General features: G+C 40.0%; 1 protein-coding gene across 2 annotated transcripts in view; it reads right to left on the bottom strand.

The window, feature by feature from the left end:
• Positions 1-18,143: 18,143 nt before the first annotated feature.
• The window catches only part of LOC124040008 (glutamate receptor ionotropic, delta-1-like), a 432,261-nt gene continuing 427,936 nt past the window's right edge, over positions 18,144-22,468 (bottom strand). For both annotated transcript variants that reach the window (XM_046356698.1, XM_046356699.1), the window contains one exon: positions 18,144-20,672. In XM_046356698.1, coding sequence (XP_046212654.1) covers positions 20,266-20,672 — 407 coding nt within the window. In that variant the 3' untranslated portion in view covers positions 18,144-20,265. The remainder of the gene's footprint in view (positions 20,673-22,468) is intronic.

Raw genomic sequence — 22,468 nt, 5'->3', positions numbered from 1 at the left:
GACGCAATGGCGCACTTGATGTGTTTGAAGCATCAGGCTTCCTGATAGTTAGAGATGAGAGAAAATGTTGGTCATTCAAAGGCTATTTTTACTTGGGAAATAGTATAATTGTGTGGGACCTTTTAAAGTAAATGATGTTGTCAAATCGTTGTTCAGTGATAATAGTAATTTGTCTGATCACAATACATTTCTTAATAAAATAAATGAAATAGTGCTATTCTATCATTTATGTATTCAAATACCTACAGTTCTCTTAAAAACTAAACATGTCTAATTCAGAAGTGTCCGATAGAACCTAATTGCTCAATCCAGATTGTCATTTCAGAGCCGGAAGTTTCTATCTGCGATTGCACCCCTCTAAAAGAACAGATTTACAAATGTCTCCAGATTTTCATACTCTGCACTTTAGGTACATTTAAGGTGAGGACCTTAAATGGACAGATCTGTATGGGGATTTTTTTAAAGTATGCTAATTTAATTTCCACGGGGTCACTTACCTCCACCTTAGGTGATAATAGGTTAAATGGGTAGTGAATTTAATTTATTTTTATTTATTGACTCCCCTCTCCTCTGGGAGTTGTCCAGTTTTATGACGGTCATAAATACCTAGCAGGAACTTTCTCTCCCTTGCCATGAAGACTGGGGGAAAAAGTGATTCTTCCCACCAAAACTCCAACATCCAAAAGTGGATAATGAAACAATATTTTTAACACAAAGAATGTGGGAAATGGTCGGGAGGGAATTAAAGAACAATCATGTCAGATAATTCATTTTTTGTGATATCATTAAAGATGTTACAACGGAAACATTGTAACTTCAAATGTTTTCAAACATATATGATTACATATGAAACTATTTGTGAGAAGATTAAATGTGATTTTAGCCTTCTTAATGAGATAATTGTTTTTTATATGAAGTTTTACCCAGTCAGTAACCACACCCACATGAGCACAGACATTATGCCAAAAGGATGGAATGGCCCTTTATAAGGGCACAAGGCGAGACCCAGATGCAGACACGGGAGGTTTAAGTCTTGATATTTATTAAACAATCCAAAAAGGGGTAGGTAATAGAAAGGTCATGGACAGGTAAAAGGTCAAAACCAGTTCAGAGTCCAGGAGGTACAGAGTGGCAGGCAGGCTCAAGGTCAGGGCAGGCAGAAAGGTCAGGCAGGTGGGTACAGAGTCCAGAAAACAGGCAAGGGTCAAAAACCAGAAGGACTAGCAAAAGAGAATAGAAGCAGGAGTATGGGAAACTTGAAGAACATATAAGACGAACTGGCACAGAGAGACAGGAAACACAGGGAAATATACACCAGGGATAATAAGTGACACCTGGAGGGGGTGGAGACAATCACAAGACAGGTGAAACAGATCAGACAATCACATTGTATGTTTTTTAAGTAATTCATGTGCATTGTATTGCATGCAAAATCATACAATGTGATTTTCTGGATATTTGTTTTAGATTCCGTCTCTCACAGTTGAAGTGTAACTATGATAAAAAATTACAGACCTCTACATGCTTTGTAAGTAGGGAAACCTGCTAAATCGGCAGTGTATCAAATACTTGTTCTCCCCACTGTGCATTGCAATTATTTTGTGCAAAGTATTCACATTCCCATGAGCATAGCTTCCACATGTATGTAGTGCTTTCTGGTGTTTTTGAAGTGCTCAGTTTTAAATAGGCAATATTTGGATGTCCTCTATTTTGGGGAAACTTTGTTTCAGTGTTTGTATTTAGATTTTTTGTGTGCCTGAAATGCTCAATTGATGCAGATTTTAAATGAATAACTATGACAGTATGTTGGGCCTGTCTTCACAGGCTTCACAGCATATCCCTTTCTTTGCCTTGGAAATCTGATATTGTATCATTCCTGCTGCGGTGGTTGACTGGGAAGCTGTGAAGACAGAGTAGATGCAGAATTTGGTGAACACCACAACCCCCCCCCTAATCATCATGATTTGCCACAATGACACATGCTACATCAACTGTAAGACTAAGGGCTAGCAGTACAACAACCATATAATTACTATCAGGTGTGTTACAGAAAATATACTGTTCACAAGTCAAAGCAGCCACAGCCACAGTTACATTATCTAACAATAGCCCCCTGACACCCCCCCCCAAAAAAAAAAATGTTGGCTACCGTGTCACTCATCAAACTCTGATACTTACATTATGGTCCGCGCTTGTAAGATCCACTGTCAACGATGGTACAGCATCCATCTCAGGATTAGCTTCCTGGCAATACCCATCGAATGTTCTCTCCAATTACCAAAGCACTGCAAACGCGTGACATGATCGTAATTTAGAGTTATTATAAGATCTCTAACATTAATTTGCGATTTCAGACTGAATTTCGATGATCGTTTTGGTTTGTGCCAAGGTGCTAGGCAAGATTGGTATGTAACATTCCTTCCAAATCCGAAGTGCTGGATTCCAAAAGTTTTTGCATGACAAAAGTTGCTGACAATTTACTATTATTTCATCTAAATAGCAGATGCAATTATTTCCAGTAACATTTAAAACAAACACATAAAATAAAAGTGCTGCCACCATGCCGAACTTGCCAGTCGCCATTTTGTCCGAAGGTGATCCTTGGTAAAGATTGCCACTCCCCCACCTTTCAAGATTGCCATTCCCCCGTGTCAAACACTTGGATTCAGGAGGCAGGCATAACCAAGGATTTACTTCCGGGTTTCTGTAACGTCACATGAAGCTGGAAATGTAAAACACCAATGGTAGCGTCTTATCATCTTACAGTAACTGTAACTGATGTAAATATGTACCATCTTAAAACCATCATCACATATGCGCCTGAGGGGTAGCCCAGGACTTAGGGGTAGCCCAGGATTGAGGGGTAGTCCAGGACTGAGGGGTAGCTCAGGACTGAGAGATAGCTCAGGCTGGTTGACGGCTCTGGCGGCTCCTTGCAGGCTGGCGGCTCTGGCGGCTCCTTGCAGATTGGCGGCTCTGGCGGCCCCTTGCAGACTAGCGGCTCTGGCGGCTCCTTGCAGACTGGCGGCTCTGGCGGCTCCTTGCAGACTGGCGGCTCTGCTGGCTCCTTGCAGACTGGCGGCTCTGCCGGCTCCTTGCAGACAGGCAGGAGACTCTAGCGGCTCTGGACAGACGGGAGACTCTAGCGGCTCTGGACAGACGGGAGACTCTAGCGGCTCTGGACAGGCGGGAGACTCTAGCGGCTCTGGTCAGGCGGGAGACTCTAGCGGCTCTGGACAGGCGGGAGACTCTAGCGGCTCTGGACAGACGGGAGACTCTAGCGGCTCTGGACAGACGGGAGACTCTAGCAGCTCTGGACAGACGGGAGACTCTAGCGGCTCTGAACAGACGGGAGACTCTAGCGGCTCTGAACAGGCGAGGCGCACTGTAGGCCTGGTGCGTAGGGCCGGCATCGGAGGGGTAGTATGTGTATGTGGCACTGAAAAGACCGGACCGTGCAGGTGCACTGGAGCTCTTGAGCACAGAGCCTGCTCAACCTTACCTGGCTCGATGCCCACTCTAGCCTGGCCAATACGAGGACCTGGAATGTACCTCACCTGGCTATGCAACTGCACTGGAGACACCGTGCGCTCCACAGCATAACACTGTGCCTTCCCGGTCCCTCTCGCTCTCCGGTAAGCACAGGAAGTTGGCGCTGGTCTCCTACCTGGCTTCGCCATACTCCCTGTGTGCCTCCGCCCCAAGACATTTTTGATAAAAATAATAAAGAAAACAAAGATAACTAAGGCCAGGGCATGACACAGGGTCTAATATACAGTGGGGTAAAAAAAAAGTATTTAGTCAGCCACCAAAAGTTCTCCCACTTAAAAAGATGAGAGACCTGTAATTTTCATCATTCATCATTAATCACTTCAACTATGACAGACAAAATGATTTAAAAAATCCAGAAAATCACATTGTATGATTTTTAATGAATTAATTTGCAAATTATGGTGGAAAATTAGTATTTGGTCAATAACAAAAGTTTATCTCAATACTTTGTTATATACCCGTTGTTGGCCATGACAGAGGTCAAATGTTTTCTGTAAGTCTTCACAAGGTTTTCACACACTGTTGTTGGAATTTTGGCCCATTCCTCCATGCAGATCTCCTCTACAGCAGTGGTGTTTTGGGGCTGTTGCTGGGCAACACAGACTTTCAAATCCCTCCAAAGATTTTCTATAGGGTTGAGATCTGGAGACTGGCTAGGCCACTCCAGGACCTTGAAATGCTTCTTACGAAGCCACTTCTTTGTTGTCCAGGCGGTGTGTTTGGGATCATTGGGTGTCCCAGATTAGACTAGGTTTGGTTTACAGGAGTATTTATGGTCCTGCGCCCAGAAATCTAAGTGATTACTTTCCTCGTGTTAGGGATGCACAGCACCAGATCAGGTATTGCTGATGTATGCTTATCCTTTTCCATAATTGGTATATGTGGATAGAAAACACTCTGAAGATTCTAAAACTGTTAAAATAATGTCTTTGAGTATAACATAACTGATATGACAGGCAAAAACCCAAGGATAATCCATCCGGAAATATTTTTTTTGTGTGCTCCCAGCCACTTCAAATGTGAAGCTATTGAAAACTATGACTTCCGCCTCCCAGATTGCAGTTCCTATGGCTTCCACTAGATGTCAACAGTCTTTATATATGGTTTCAGGCTTGTTTTTTGAAAAACCAATGAAGAATAGTAGTTTATCCAGTGAGCGAGGGCATGTTCTTCGTTATTTTCCTTTCCTATTGAACATACTAGTCTCCGTATTACATTTTAGCGTTTATTTTGATATTAGACTACCTGAGTATTAATTAGAAATTTCGTTTGACTTGTTTGGACGAACTTTACCGGTAACTTGTGGGACTTCTTTGTCGAATAGGTGGTTTACTGAACTCAATGACATCTACTAAACTGACTTTTTGGGATATAAAGAGGGACTTTATCGAACAAAACGACCATTCATTGTGTAGCTGGGACCCTTGGGAATGAAAAGAGATGAAGATCTTCAAAGGTAAGTGATTTATTTTATCGCTATTTATGATTTTTTGATGCCTGTGCTGGTTTGAAAACACATGTTGTTGTGGGGTGTTGTCCTCAGACAATCGAATGCTATGCTTTCGCCGTAAAGGCCTATTGTAAATCGGACAATGCAGTTCGATTACCAAGATTCTAAGCTAAAGAATCATGTATGACACTTGTATTGTCAAGCATGTTTAATATTACGATTTTGTATTTTGAATTTGGCGCGCTCCGATTTCACCGGATGTTGTCGAATTTGATCCCGTTAGGAGGATCTGTGAGCTAATATATACAGGTTCAGGAGTAATGCTGGGAAAGGTACTTGTACACTGGAGTCTCAGAATAGAATGAGTTGCCTCTGCCCATAAAAACATCCTCTCTGGGCAGCTTTAAAAATAAAGTAAAAATATGTTTGATGTCTTCTGTGCCCATATGAATGACCCCTATGATGTAACTGGAATGATGAGATAGATGTTCTACTTTGTTTTTTAAAATTATTTCACTGCCATAGTGTGTTCGATCTTGTCTCAAGAGGACCACAATGGAAATAAGTCCCAGACTTTATTGTGTGTTATCCTCAATGATTTTATTCATGTGCATGTATGGCTTTTTCAAGTTTTATGTGTGCTTGTTTTTAAAAATGGTCGAATTAATAAACTAAACTAAAAACGAAGCAGTAACTTTATGATCAAACTTGATCAATGTACCAGCTACAGTAATTTTATTATACTTGGGTCCCCCTACTTTGAACTGGTTTAATCCAAATCCAGTATCATCCTCATTTACAAATCATCCTCATTTACTATTTAAGTGTTTTTCTTTATTTTGCCAGTTATCTGTAGTTTACCGTAGTTTATCTGTAGTTTACAGTTATCTGTAGTTTACTCTGGTCAGAGACCAGAGCTAAACTTCAGCAATGTTGCTAGTTCTCTATAGGATATATGGTATTTTGTATTTTAGTAAACTATCGCTTTAATATATTTGATGTGATGCATCATTAAATATTTGTACATTTTTATTGAAATAATTGTAACATTCTGTGCCAGGTAGAACGTTATTACTGAACCCAGATTGATATTTCAGAACTAAAAGGGTCTGCAATTGCACCCCCCTAAACTGTAGGAATGTCTTAGGACTTTGATACTCTGCACTTTAGGTACCTTTAACTCTTAAATGTATCTAAATGTAATTGAAAATGTAATCTACATAAACCCCAAAACAGGGGACTTTACATAAGAGGTTTTAAGGCAAGTACCTAAATGGGTTATAAAAGCAGAATGAACTACAAAACCGTTCTGAGATCTGGGATGAGAAAACGTTAATGCTCGATATCGCAGAACTATGCTTTGCGCACATAGAACATTATAATCCCAAGGTCACATACGGCTTCTGTTTGTTCTGGTTTCTGGCTCCCCTTGTCAGCTGATGGCGAAGGAGAAAGGGTTAGGCCATATCATGTAATGATCCATAACACTTCCTCACAACTCTGCTAGGGAGAGACTCATTTACATTTTTATTTCTCCCAGCTGTTTGAGATAAATCTGTAATGAGGTACTTCATCTACAATAAACTCCAGGGGCAGAGCCAGAGGCTGCAGGGGAATCTGTCAAATACAACTACTAATATGTCCAAATGTGAAGATGTTTAGTGGTAACAGACACTAAAGCCATATGTACACTGTATCGTAGCCCACTTGTATAACATATTCTTTGGTCAAGTAATCCCCAAAGGTTTAAGGTTGTGTACCACATCCCAAAGGAACAGATTAAGACAGCCCCCAGTGTTACATTATGAAAGTCAGTGTCTACAACCCCAGTCAACAACACTGTTAACTCCTGCGACAAGAGGCAACGTGACACTACCTACTGAATAAAGAAAAACCTGGGGACACAATCAAAGTGATATCTAGTTGTGGCCAGGTCTCCCTTGTAAAAGATGTCTTCTGACCTCAACGGGACTTCCTAGATAAAGGCTAATAAAATCAAAACTCCCATTCTCACCCACTATCTCAAAGGGTGTGGCACTGCTGTCATCCTTACCCTCATTTACAGCTAACTATGATCCCTGTGAAATCGGCCTCTGGTAAGGCCGTCGATTTATCAGAGCACGCTCACCTGTGAAGGTAAGAACATGGACATGTCCCAAATCTAAATTATTCAAAATGTCCTGAGGGAAATCTACTGAGCAAGTAGTGATAAAAGATATGTGAAATGGTGAGTCAGGGAGATGAAGAATGGTTGAAATTAAACACAAAGGACAGCTGACATCCTGCACCTCCTGCTTAGATTCCTAATTGATAGATCAGGGGATTACAGAGAGAGAGCACATGTGCGAGAGTGAGAGCGCGAGAAAGAGAATGTATAAAGGATTTATTCCACTGTTGGTTTTAGCGGATGGTACGCTTGGCCATGTGATTAAACACCTACCTCACACCTGCTGAAAGGGGTAGGCATGTAAACTGACAGAAAGAGGACCACGGTACACAATGCAATCTAAAATGAATCGTTGATCGGGAAAGGAGGTGGGTGACCGGCCCTTTATCCTCTATTGTGAGCATTTTACAATAGAAGAAGCTAAAATTCTGGGCTTTTCAAAAGCATTTAAGAGAGCATATAGTATCTTCTCGTCCACCATTTATAATGAGGAAGACTTTATGCAGCGCCTTATTTCAGGATTGTGTATTTAACCTCCATTGAAAATGTAAGGTCATGTTAGGCCTACAGCACACAAGATGCATGCCAATATTGACCCTCCCAGCTTCTATGACATCACTGCATTTTATCTGATGTCACTGGGGTGATGCCCATTAATATGTTTAAGGGCTCTGTTCAGTCAGATCCGCTGTAGCCGACATCCAAATATTTTGTTTTTTGGTGATGTCGGGTCCAGAACTGTGTTAGAGCTGTCAATTCCACAAGTGGCTCCTGGCATTATGTCTAAAGCAGACATTGCCATTGACTGCACGGTGTCGCATTCAGATAAATCCCATGCAGCCTTGTTTACAAGTTCTACAATTCGATTAGGCTGATAGAAATCCTCATTTTGTTTAATGATTTTCAATTTGAGTGCATTATTTCTATATAGCCTACACTTTCTCGTTCTGAACTTCTAACACAAGTGGGATGGGTGGGGCTTTGTGACAATGATCAAGAGCAGCTGCTCACCAATTTGACAGAACCATTGAATCTAGGCCTAAGTAGGGCTGTGGCGGTCACAAAAATTTCATCAACCGGTTATTGTCAAACAAATAACTGTGGGTCTCACAGTAATTGACCGTTAATTAACTTAAACACATTTATCATCTCCGGGCTTCCACACATAGCCTACTAGCCCTTTTTAAAAAGTCTAATAAATCCATGTAATTTAGCCTACACCAATACTTCCATTATTTATTTTAGACAGGTCTAAAGAAACATGAAGAAAATGTAGTCTATTTCAGAAGAAAATAATATCATACTCTGAGTTGTCCTTATGTTAGGTCCTGATGTGACATTGCCAAATGGCTGTGGGCTACACTAATTAATTTATCAGACTAAGATTTGCTTATAGTTCTGTGGCATGATTTTATATTATCTTATAGTATGAAGAATACAACTGAATACAGGTGAATAATATATAAATACTTTCTCCAAACGAGTTGAGGGAGTGCGCACTAAATGGCTAAATCTAAATCTAAATCTGCTAAATGGCATATATTATTATTATTATATTATTATTAACCTGTTACTCCTACCCCCTACTTTTTCGAACATTCTGTTAAAAATCACGCAACATTTCAGCGCCCTGCTACTCATGCCAGGAATATAGTATATGCATATGATTAGTATGTGTGGATAGAAAACACTCAGACGTTTATAAAACTGGTTAACTCACGGCTGTGACTATAACAGAACGTGTGTTTCATCGCAAAAGTGCAGGTAAATCATTTGCCTACGATTTGTTTCTTGGTCAAACAGACACAAGGCAGCGCAGTTCCAACCGGATATTTTGGTTGAGATTTACCCGCAGACGTACAGCTATAGAATATACATCGCCTCGTGATCATACCTAAAGTTGCATTACAAAAGTATTTCGAAGTGTTTTGTGAAAGTTTATCGTTGCCTTTTTTAATTTAAATAAAATGACGTTACGTTATAAAACGCTATTTTTTTCCTTGATCACAGTCTTCATAGATCGATATCTAGGCTATATATGGCCCGATGTTTATGGGACATCTAGGAGTGCCAACAAGGAAGATGGTCAAAGGTAATGAATGTTTTATATTTTATTTGTGCGTTTTGTGTAGTGCCGACTATGCTAATTATTTTGTTTACGTCCCCTGTGGGTCTTTTGGGGTGTTACATGCTATCAGATAATAGCTTCTCATGCTTTCGCCGAAAAGCATTTTAAAAATCTGACTTGTTGCCTGGATTCACAACGAGTGTAGCTTTAATTCAGTACCCTGCATGTGTATTTTAATGAACGTTTGAGTTTTAACGAGCGCATTTGCATTTCCAGATGTCTAGATGGGACGCCTGCGTGTCGGGTAGGAGCAAGAGGTTAACAAAGAAATAGGCACTTCTATATGCTTAATTTAGAGTTATTAATGTAACTTGAGTTGTTCTACAAATGTTGGGCTATTTGTTTTTGATTTTTAATTCATTGTAAGGCTGCATGATGAGACTCTAATGATGATTTGAAAAAGTTACGTGAAAGGCATGAGCTCTGCTTTGTCTTTGTTTTTTTGCGCAGGCTGTACACATTCACAATACCTATAATTTCACGGCCGCATCCCCTTTGTGGCAATAATGTACCCTAAAAAAAAACATGCCATTTGCGGCCTGGAGTGCTGCATGGTTCCCTTCTCCCTGAGTGTGCTGCACAATCCGAAACGTCTCTCACATGGCTCTCCATCACATGATCTGGTCTTTCTCAAAGGCTACAAGTCAGACAACTGTGCACGTCCCTATCCAATTGTATATTGAATATCTTGTAAGATCTGTCCACATTTACTTTCGTCAGCCAACAAGATGAATAGGCCTAACGAAAGGCAAAAGCACTAGCACAAGTCAATCTACTATCGCCCATAGTACAAAAGTCGATGTATTCTATTTTGTGCAATAAATACATATTCCAAACACAGTCTGGGACAGTTGTAGGGTGTAATAGATCGCAAATTAATACAACCACTATCATCAAAAAAATACTTTTTTTATGCAATGTGGCTGACGTAACAGATCAGTACTTTTAGCTTAAAATGTTGATAAACTATTAGTATATTTCTTCACATAAGCTCAGCAATGCACACAAGGTAGTAGGCTATAAGCGCAAATGTTCCATTAGCAGTGTAAAAAACTCAACGGACAGTATGAAAGGATACCAAGTTTATTCTTCCCAGAGGGTCAGTACAGCTGCATTAGACAAAACATTTTAACACAAGCACTGATATTTAACCCTTCCTCCTAGGCTGAGTCTCCTTCTTAACATCTGTACAAACATGGTGTCTTTACTGCTAGGCAGTGATACGGGCTATAAGTGATAAAAGTGATAGCGGAACCCCTCGACAACATTCCGCTGAAAAGGCAGCGCGCGTAATTCAAAAATATTTGTAGAAATATGTAACTTCCACACATTAACAAGTCCAATACAGCAAATGAAATATAAACATCTTGTTAATCTACCCATCATGTCAGATTTCAAAAATGCTTTACAGCGAAAGCACAACATATGATTATGTTAGGTCATAGCCAAGTCAAAAAAACACACAATTTTTCCAGCCAAAGATAGGAGTCACAAAAAGCAGAAATATAGATCAAATTAATTACTAACCTTTGATGATCTTCATCAGATGACAATCATAGTACATCATGTTACACAATACATGTATGTTTTGTTCTATAGTGTGCATATTTATATCCAAAAATCTCAGTTTACATTGGCGCGTTACATGCAGTAATGTTTTGATTCCAAAACATCCGGTGATTTTGCAGAAATACTCATAATAAACATTTATAGCAGAAGCCTGAAACAAGTTTCTAAAGACGGTTGACATCTAGTGGAAGCAATAGGAAGTGCAACTTGACTCCATAGACACTGTGTATTCGGTAGGCCAAGCTTTGAAAAACTACAAACCTCAGATTTCCCACTTCCTGGTTGGGTTTTTCTCAGGTTTTCGCCTGCCATATGAGTTCTGTTATACTCACAAAGAAACTTCAGAGTGTTTTCTATCCAATACTAATAATAATATGCATATATTAGCATCTGGGACAGAGTAGTAGGCAGTTCACTCTGGGCACGCTATTCATCCAAAAGTGAAAATGCTGCCCCCTATCCCAAAAAGGATAATATTTTATTTCTCCCTTAACGTGACCTGACCTGATCTCACCCCCCCCCCCCCTCATCACTAATCCATGGTTCTCTCCCCTTATCAATGGCTGTCACGTGATCGCTTCTCTGGACTAATATTTCATGTTCTCAGAACCCAATAGAAATCGGGAAAGATATTTCATGAAGTTGGAAGAATATCCAACCTAACAAAACTCTGAGTCACAGGTTTCATCTTCTTCTTACCATAGACTGAACTGCCCACACTATCTCTGCTACTCTCACCCTGATCTGGGTATGTGTAATGTTCAGTTTAACTTCATAATAGTCCCCATATTGCACAGTTAGCTGTCCTCCCTCTCCTATGAGCTAATTCTTGTAACAATATACATAGTCTTTGGGAATGATACCCGTCTATCACCATGACCGTAATTTATGAGACCCCACAGATCTCCACCACAATCACATTCCATCCCACTTAACAGCCCTATGTAAACATTCTGACTCAAACACAGGCCTCATGTGTACCTCGCCTCCTGCTACAGATACATTTGCACATTTATCATTCCATCTAACCCATAACACACTAGTTACTACTCCTACAGTTATAAACATACTAAAACATTCTCAAATCAATTAGTCAATATACATCAGTTCCTCCTCTCGAACAACGTTGCTCTTATGTTCCACGAAACCTAAAAACATATTAACTTAAAAAGGATGGAGAAAAAAGTACATGTTTAATCATTTCACACCACCCTTGTGATGTGACTAAAACTGGGGAAATAACCGTCCATCCGTTATGTACTATACCAATGTGATGCTGGTCTCCATGCCCTCTCCTTCGTTTTCATCCTTGAATGTTATTGCAAAACACAGACTATGAGCCTTGCATGCAATTAATTGTAACAGATCATCGACCAATCTCTATGTATCGATGTGATTTAACATAAAAACTCAGACGACATGGTAAAACAAAAGAAAACAAAAAAAACTTAATGGTTGACCCAAGCTACCATCCAGGGAGTTCTCTAATAACCTCCCTTTTTCCCAGTTTTCTTGCCGTGAGTGGCCTGGTAATAAAATATCAGTATCTCAATGCATACTTAGTCTAAATTGTTCACAGTGTGTAGACCACCCCCTTTCTCCAGGCAATTATCATTCTAGCCTGTCTTCTTCAGATAGCGTTGCAGTTCATCTTCGTTTTTGCCACGCACATGAGTCTCTCACCTGAGCCACTATCACCATCTTGTCTGGTCCATTTCTCCCTCCAGCAGACCAGGAACATGAGAGAAATGTGTATGTTATCTCTTTCCACGCTCACTTGACATGCACGGTCTCAGGACTCTGGTGCACTCCTGCCGCCGGTATCCAGGTTAATGGCTCAGATAGAAGTGTTAAAAGTCACTGTCATATTGAACGTCTTTGCCACTCTTTCTTCAGCCGGTAAGGGAGGGTTTTGAGGTTCACACACTGTTTGTGGCCAAATCATGCATTAAGACAACATCTGACGTCACCTTCCGTGATAACCTCAAGAGTGGACAGGTCAGAACAATAGTTTAGCTTAATGAATTCATTTCTGTTTCAGGAAATCCAGACACATTGACTGCATGACAAAATATTACATTCCTAATTTTCTCGGTAACATTATCTCTATGACAAATGTCAAAGAGCATAACGGCATACTGTTGCTGTTGAAACTATTTTTAAAATGAGTTCATACTCCCTTATTTTACTGGCGCCTGTTGGAAGATTTACCAGATCAGGGAGTTAGCACCATAACTTCTTGCGACTAGGTGGCGCTATTAAAATTTTGGGATGAAAAACGTTCCCGTTTTAAACAAGATATTTTGTCACGAAAAGATGCTCGACTATGCATATAATTGACAGCTTTGGAAAAACAACACTCTGACGTTTCCAAAACGTTACAGGCGAAACCCAGATAAAAATCCAACCAGGAAGTGCCGCATTTTTTGAAACCACCTCATGCCAATGACTCATTATATGGCTGTGAATGAGCTACGAATGAGCTTACGTTTTCCACGTATTCCCCAAGGTGTCTACAGCATTGTGACGCCTTTTTAGGCATTTCCATTGAAGAATGGCTGTAAGGGACCATATATAGCATGTGGTAACATGGTGTCTCCCGCAGAAAATCTTGCATAAAATACTGAGGTAGCCATTTTTCCAATCGCTTTTTATGAGAAAGCAATTGCCTCGACGGATATATTATCGAATATATATGTTAAAAACACCTTGGGGATGGATCCTAAATAACGTTTGCCGTGTTTCTGTTGATATTATGGAGCAAATTTTGAATTTTTTTGGCGTTATAGCATTTTCGGTCGATTTCTCAGCCATGCATGATGAAGAAACGGGAGCTATTTCGCCTACAAAAATAATATTTTTGGAAAAAAGGAACATTTTCTATCTAACTGGGAGTCTCCTGAGTGAAAGCATCTGAAGTTCTTCAAAGGTAAATTATTTAATTTGGTTGCTTTTCTTATTTTCCGTGAAAATGTTGCCTGCGCCAGCAGAGCCTAGCATAGCCTTATGCTGTGATAAACTTACACAAATGCTTGTCTAGCGTTGGCTGTAACGCATATTTTGAAAATCTGAGATGACAATGTTGTTAACAAAAGGCTACGTTATGCTAATGCCTCGAGGCTATGATTACGCTCCCGGATACGGGATTGCTCGTCGCAAGAGGTTGACCTCGCGGGGAGTCCAGCAGTCCGAATCCAAGGCCCAGGACCCCAGGAAACTGGTAATTTTCCCTTCAAACAAATTATTCACATCGTGATTCAAAAACATGTTAAATCAAAATACAAATTTGAATAACCAATCAACTTAGAATTGCAACTCTTGATAACTCTATAAGATAATAGTATCTCATAAAGTAATGGTAAAATAGAATAGAAACTGGGGTTTCTCATTCCTTTTATAATTAAATCCCACCTGTTTCGATCATTTCTAGTGAGATTGATCAGGCCTCACCAGAAAGTCAGAATACCCGACATTGGATATTTCCTCTCCCTTTTCTTTTCCTGTCCTTAAGAAACCATTTAAAAACCGTCCAAACATTTACATCCCTTTTCCATACCCAATTTAAAACTGAATTGAAAAGACCCCAAAAAATAAACTCCACAGTATCAACACCACTAACGCATTATCATAATCAGTCATTTGTGTGTGAGTGCTGGTGTGTGTGTTTGTTTGCTAAACCATAGGTCACAAACACACATGAACCGGCCTTACTGATCTGAGAAAGTGTACACTTTGTTAGCATTTACTATGCTACATCTTCATCAGCAATCTGAACATATTAATTATAAACCAAACATGATAATGGTAATTCCACTGTCCTTACTCCAATCATGAAATGTTTGTTTTAATCCACCCCATAATTTATTTATCTTTTATTTAGCATGTACTCTTAAACACTTCGACTTTATCTCACCACCGAGTCCACCATCACCACCGCACCCCGCTAACTAGCTACAGTAGCAATTTCACACCGGTTACACTTACTCCCCTTTTGACCTCCTCCTTTCAGAATAAGACAACATAAAATGTAAATCTATTTCATAATATAACCACATAAAATGTCTCATGAGATTAAAAAAAAAACAAGTTTTTCTGAGTTTGCAAGGAGTGTTTGTCCAGCTAATTAAAATTTTGCTACCTCTTTAGAATCTAATCCCCTGGCATTTTTCCTAGATTCTTCAACCCAAAATACTTTTAACTGTGGCAAATTTAGCCAATTTCTCATCATAAGGAATCTGCAATATCTGATCCTGGCATCTATTAAAAAGTTGGGTAAGACATGATCTCATACGTCTACCTTCACATAGAAACTGTAATCTCTATGAACCACTATCGATCGAACCAATGCCATATGTGAAAGTTCCTGTCCTGCTACTTTCCAGAGGATTCGTTATTACTCTTTTGATAAAGATGCAAACACTTGCATAGAGGCATTTCCTGTGCAGCAGGCTCCATTCACACACTCATTCTTCCAATGTCCTATAGCTCCCTGTTTTAGATGTTACGCTTTGTTTTTTCGCTATGTTTGTTTGTCTTACCTTGGCCATTGAAACCACTGTTAGTTACTTTCACTGTGGCCATATTAACCCCTCGCACATCTGCGAAGTGAGCAGAGTTATATTCCACTCTCAAAACATTGTGCTCTATTTCATCCACAACCCCCGTAATTATAATTTTGATTACAGGTTTCAAACCTGCCATCAAAGCCGGAGTACAAATTCTGTCAATGCACTCCCGTACCCAGTCTTTTTGCAGCTGAGTACCTCAAATAATTTCCCATATTCGAGCCAAATTGGTATAATGCTCTTGCTCTTCTTTCAGCCTCCATGGTTCAATTAAAATCCTCTAGCTCCACATCACAGAGGAAATTGGGGAGGTCTGTCGCCATATCAATAGTTATTATTCTTAAACCTTTACCGACGTTGTCCAAGATGTTTTAGATGTATTTTTCCCATCTATAATACACACCTTCTACTAACTATTTTTCAAGGTAGCACTACCCACTTCCATGGAGAATAGTTCACCACCCCAACAGGGCATACAACCAACCTCTCTTTATTGCTACTGCTAATACACCCAAATCCAACAGTGTTCGGATATCTTATTGCTTTTCTTTTAACCCTGAATGGCAACTTTTTATCCTAGTACACAAGCATGTCACTCTATCCATCCACACAGGCGCATGGCCTTTGCGGCTGGCCTTTTCACCCTCTCATTACAGGTTTAGCAGGGAACCAACCCCACCAAGGTTTTACCCACTAGGACTTACCCTTTGCAAGTTCCAGCCTGCTCAGGCTTACCTTCCGGGACTCACCCTATTCTTATAGTCATAAGAACTAACCCACTCGGGATTTACCCCCTAGGACTTACCCTACAGGTACGAGTTTACCTTCCGGGCCTATACTTTATAGTACTAGCAGGAACCAACCTACTATATACCACAAAGCTACGACCGATCGTGACACAATGGGCCTGCTGAATGAACGTAGGCTTTCTAGCTCCGTATTCCTATAATTGTTCAGCCAATGATTCTCATCTCCCCAAGGTGTCAAAATGAGTGGAAACAGGTGTAGGAACTGTGCCTACCTTGTTTGTTGCCAGCTCCTGCTCCACTCATCTGGACTCTCTGGTTTGACTACAAATCGTGGCGAACCCTGCTCGCAGCGCCAACTGTTAGGTTCTAATTCTCTGAGTAAAAAACTCAATGGACAGTATGAAAGGTTAACCAAGTTTATTCTTCCCAGAATGTCAATACAGCTGCATTAGACAAAAACATTTTCATACAAGCACTGATGTTTAATCCTTTCTCCTAGGCTGAGTCTCCTCCTACACATCTGTACAAACATTGTGTCTTTACTGCTAGGCAGGACACTAAGTGATACGGGCCATAAACTTTTATTTCTCCCTTAACGTCACCTGACCTGACCTCGACCACCCCCCTTCATCACTAGTTCATGGCTCTCTCCCCTTACAAATTCCTGCCACATGTGATCACTTCCCTATTCACATTCTCAGAACCCAACAGCAGAAAACACCATTATCAAAAGTGACCGCAAATGCAAATATGCATGTACTGCTTTTATTCTGAAGGTGCATTTCTGTGGTGAAAATGGTCTTCCCCAAACATGAAATTCATGCGCTGCTTATAGGCCAATAGGCTCTACATCTCTTGGAAAGAGGATTAATGTGCTTCATTTTAAGGAAGTTATTTGGCCACTTTAGTTGTGATACAAACCTTATAAAAACATATAGGCCTGTGGGCTAGGCTACATGAGGTGTGCGATTAGAAAAAGGTCGCAAAAAAAGTCATTGTTTCTTATGCTGGGCATCATTCACAAGTGATAATATATCATTCTCAACTGATAGGCTAATATTGTCACCCATCAGACTATTTTTGATTTAATCTTTACATATACTAAATCATATACGTGTGACATTTGTTTGGATTGAGAATGGACCATTATCGTGCACCTGTATCAAAACAGGGGCAGCGGAAAGAATACATCTATGCACTGAAATAGCGAATGGAGGACACTTTTCCTCGTGGTTTATTTTCATGCCAGCCAGGTATGCTATACTCCTGTTGTAAATATAAGCAATGTGCTTAATATTAGGAACGTTGAGAAATAAATATAGTAGGCCTAGCCTATAGAAAGCCGATGGGATCCTCGTCTGTTTATTAGCAGCCATCATGGGCTCTCATGAAATGTTTGATTAGATTTTCAAATACATTTGCATTGATGTCAGAGTGATTAGAGGAACAATAGAGTGCGGAGTACCAGGCAGTTAGCAAGTTTGATAGGCTACTAATGACCATCAGCAGCATCAGAGCTTGGAGAAGCCTGTGGAATTTGACTGCCTTCATGACTTGTGACCGCCGGTGTGGCGGTAATAGGGTCACCACAACAGCCCTAGGCGTAAGTAAAAGGCCCTGTTGTGATGAAGAGAACTTGTTGATTGGTCTATTCTGTCATCCTCAGCTATCTGTTGGAATCATTTCCTTCATGTTGGCCAGTTAATAGAGCACCACCTCAAAGGGATGATTTTCATTTATATCATAACGAGAGCATTAAAGCAAATAAAGCAAGGCAGACATGACTTCTATGATATCAGTTAGTACTAGAATTGGTTTTCAAAGATCAAAATAAAATGTTAATGTTTTCATAATGTTTAAAAATAAATGAATATAGGACAAATGGTTTATAATACTGGCACATGCAAATGTACTGTACGGGTTATCTATCATCACATGCCCGTGAATCATAGAAACAAACATATGTAAACCATATTTCTTTATTAAAGATTAAGAAACTCCAAGCAGCATATTCATAAATAAAATAAGAGTCTCCCTTAGATGTACTTTTACAGACTATATGGTATGATAGCTTTCTATAATATTTTCTTTAATATTGTGGTGTGGCCATTGATACAGTAACGGGGGGGGGGGGTGGTATACAGTAAGGCAGTGAAACACACTAAACCCTTACAGTACAGTAACGTGGGACTTCCTTTTCACCACTGTTAGCTAGCTGATCAGAGCCACAGGTTGTATGCAGAACACAGTGTAAAATGAGATCACTTTGGTTCACATTAGTAAGTACTTGTACTTGTACAAAATATTCAGGCTTTACAACCTCGCCAATTTTGTTCGAGAAGCATGAGTGGAGAACGGGTGATGCGAAACATGATTCTCTCACTTTGAGGTATGGTAGTTCTGTTTATTCTCATGACATCACTTAATTATCCTTCTTTGCTTTCCCTCATTGGCTCTGCAGGGAAATTGGTTACATTTTCCAAGAGGTACGGACAATCCAGTAAATGAAAACCTTTTTAACAGTATGAGTATAGATCACTGATCAGTACTCCTGGTACACGTTGTATTGTGCATATAGGATGTGACGAACGACAACACAATATAACCACTGAGATTGACATTCACTATCTCACTTCCTAGCAATGAGTTTTCCAGAATGACAGGCTAAAGGAAATAAACAGAAACAAAAAGTATACTGCAGGACATAATTGCATTTTAATTGCACTTATGAAAGTCTTGGTAAAGTTTTGCAGTTCATCTTCAGTTGGAAATGTGACAGAAACTGCTGCTCTGCAATGTGCCCAGGTTAATTGATGGGGAAATTCTGTTTGTTTTATGAACAGAGAACCATCAGAATTTAGACATTAGGATATGCCACCTGAACTGCTATTACTAACACTAATAGTTCATGATTTTGATATCACTCTTTTATCTTCCATCTTCCTTGGTGATAATTGCTCTATTACAAATGATAAATATGAGATATTATATATCTACTTTTCTCCCTCTTAGGTTCCAAAGACTCCACTGCTCTGAAAGGAGAACCGGTATACAGCTTTTCAACAATAAATCCTTAAGTACGAAATGAATACATCTATTTTTTCCTAAAATGAGCCTTTTTTTTGTTAAATGTAAAAATAAAACTTTTGTTTTATACATCCCCTCCACTCAATCAAGGAAACATGTAGCATACACTGGAAGGGGCACGATTCAATCAGGATTTATATCAGACTCCTTTAGAACATTCCCTTAGCGTGGCTGATGTTATGCTGTACACGGCACTAGTACCACTGGGACTGCCTTTCTTTGCTGTTGGGGGCTGACTGGGACTGTATCTCCCTCTGTCTTTGACAACATAATAGGGCTGAAATTGAACTTAATGAAGTACCATCCATTTCATAAATCTGTAGAACTCACGAGAAACAATTTTTACTTCAGTTTCAGCCTTAAACAATGATTCACCAAGACTTTAAGTTAGAAAAAGAAGGGAAAAAAAACTTGAAAAATGTATATATGTCTTACAAACAAAATGATTCCATCTATTTGGAATATTCTTATCTGATACTGAAGTATAAGGTTGTTAAAGAGGTGCATAACAGTTGGAGTTCAACATTATGTCCTATGGTGAATGGAGTTCAACATTATGTCCTATGGTGAATGGTAATCTAAGAATGAACTGTGGAGAGACATTTTTCGGCACTTAGAAAACAATCACAATGAATTTGCGTCATTATTCATATAGAACAAAATTTACAAAGCCATTCAAACAGTCATTTTTTTTCATTTTTTTTTCATCTTATTTAGTTTTTTTATAACTCAACTTGAAAAATTGAGAATATTCAAAATACACTTTAACTTCACTTCGTTCTCTCAGTATTTACAAATATATACAAAAAGAATTTGCTTTTCCTTTAATGTCGGTTGTTCAACAGGTAATAAAAATCTCTTATTTCTCTTGTTTGCACACTTTCCCAATTTTTTTATTTATTTACTTCCCCCCCCACAAATAATACCCCACAAAAATCAGGTGAGGGGTAGGAGATGTGACGTTGAGGCACCATCAGATGGATGTACTGTGGGTGGGCTCAATGGCTTCTGGGATGGGTCCTCCGGGAACTCCCTGGTAAGACATTGGCATGGGTGTCTTGGCGGGACTCAGTCGGAACAGAGCCCCGTTGGGAGCTCTGTGTTTGCACTGAATGGAGGGGATGGTGGAGCTGCTGGAGGGGTGGTGGGGGAGTGTGCTGCCAGGGCCCTGAGCTAGTGTCCGACCCAGGCCCACCCCATGGCCCTCCCCCGGGAGATAGGTGCTCACAGACAGGCCCCTGCCCGGGTAGTCCCGCACAGACTCCAGCTGCCGGCTGGGCTGCATGCTGTCGATGTCCAGCGCAGAGATCTCGATAGACGGGCCAGGGATCTGCTTGTGTGCCATGTCCTCGTCCATAAGACTGTTCATACGCTGATGCACCTGTTCCAGATTCACCTCCTTGTCCTAGAGGGTGAAAGAGAGAGGGGGAGGAAGGGACACAGAGGCTGAGATGGGCTGTTCTCCATGGGATTCTCAGGCTTTTCACCAGCTCCATGCATTTAGGTTCCCTCTCCTCTTCCTTAGCTTTTTTGAGGTGGTTTGTTTCCCAAGCCTCTGAGTGTTTCACTCAACATGCTGATTGAGTAATGTCTGTTTTAAGTGCCCAATTGGAATTGAGGTGACTCAATTACAGGTGTATAGAATGTGCACCTTGAAATCAAACTTGGCCAGTGGACATAGACAGTTTGATGTTTAGTAAGAGGTGTCAAATCTTTGACAGACGACACCAATGCTGGAGCCAAGCTACATCCTAACCTCTACTGACTGATCTGGGGCACCATGTAACCTTAGGCTTCATTGCTGATGCTACAGTATATTGAAGTAAAGTTGAGATAATGTATTGGTGTCCTGTTTAGATGGCCACATATGGGCTTTTACAGTGTCCGTTTACCTCTCAATAGTGCTGAGCGATTCAGTGCTTTTTGAGGTTGGTTCAATTTCGATTTTGTTATTAAAAAATTATCACCCGTCTTCGTTTTTTTTAAATAATTAAAATTGTTATATATTAAACGCACTATGCGGGTAATGTGCCCATTACAACCATAATTTATTCACATTACTTGAATAAAATATTTGTTTTATTTGACTGTATTTCATTCCAAGTCATCATCTAATCTCTATAGATATGCTGCCTGTCTGACAAAATCACTATTTTAGTAGTTTTGAAAAGTAAATAAGGCATACTTTTATGACTGCCAAATACCAACTATCACTCACTTAGATCTTGTATTTTCAGGTAGAGATACCTCGCAAAGCAACTGCTCTCTATCCCTCTCGTACCTTCTCTCTTCTCTCCATCAAAGAGGTCTCAGTGTCTGCTCCACACAGACCGGACAAGTAAACGGGTGCGCAATGTATTATGATCATTGTAGTTAATTACCAGGTGTTCTGCACTAAACTAGAAAGAATATTGGCCTATTGGAAACTACAACTCCCTACTACATCGCACAGTTCGATCCTGATCTGATTTATCTCTACAGAAACTGAGCAGAAAAAAATGAAATGGAATTCAAATAATTAAACTGACTTCGGCCAATTAGTTATTTAAAAAACGAAAAATAACCAACATTTTGGTTGATCACTCAGCACTACCTCTCAATCAATGACTTACTGATGTTGGCCAGGTGAATCGATCTGATATCAGATCACTATATTTAATACATCTGAGCTGCTGAGGCTGACAGATGTATGTGTCTTTGGATGACTGTAGTTATGCATACGTGTTATAAGCTAATTGACACTTCAGGTCCTTGGCTGACAAAAAAATGCTACATTGGGACATTGAAAGGTAGAGGACAAAACATACTTCAGGGTAGCAGGTATCACTAGCCAATCAGGAGATGTGTCCTGGCACTTGGAGGCTGCACTAGACTATTGCAAATGGCTACTTTGGAGGCAGGCATAACTTGGCTCCAGTCATGGTCTGACTCAGCGATGATATTAGTTAAAAAAACTGAATATGGAGACAAAATCCAAGTTGATCCTTATGTGCAGTACATATACAACACAACAAACTGCAAAGGTTAAGATTCTATATGTGGAGCACAAATCCCAACCAATGAAAATAAGACATGTTCTGGAATGGAAGACGTTATCAGAAATGTGTTTCTACGAAGACCGATGATGATTTGCGATTTTATGCTAGGAAATCAACTGACTCCTCTCGTAATGACACACTGTGTGTGTTAGTCATTTGACCA

Source organism: Oncorhynchus gorbuscha, linkage group LG07, assembly GCF_021184085.1.
Source record: "Oncorhynchus gorbuscha isolate QuinsamMale2020 ecotype Even-year linkage group LG07, OgorEven_v1.0, whole genome shotgun sequence".
Lineage (NCBI taxonomy): Eukaryota > Metazoa > Chordata > Actinopteri > Salmoniformes > Salmonidae > Oncorhynchus > Oncorhynchus gorbuscha.
This window is presented reverse-complemented; position numbering and strand designations above follow the sequence as displayed.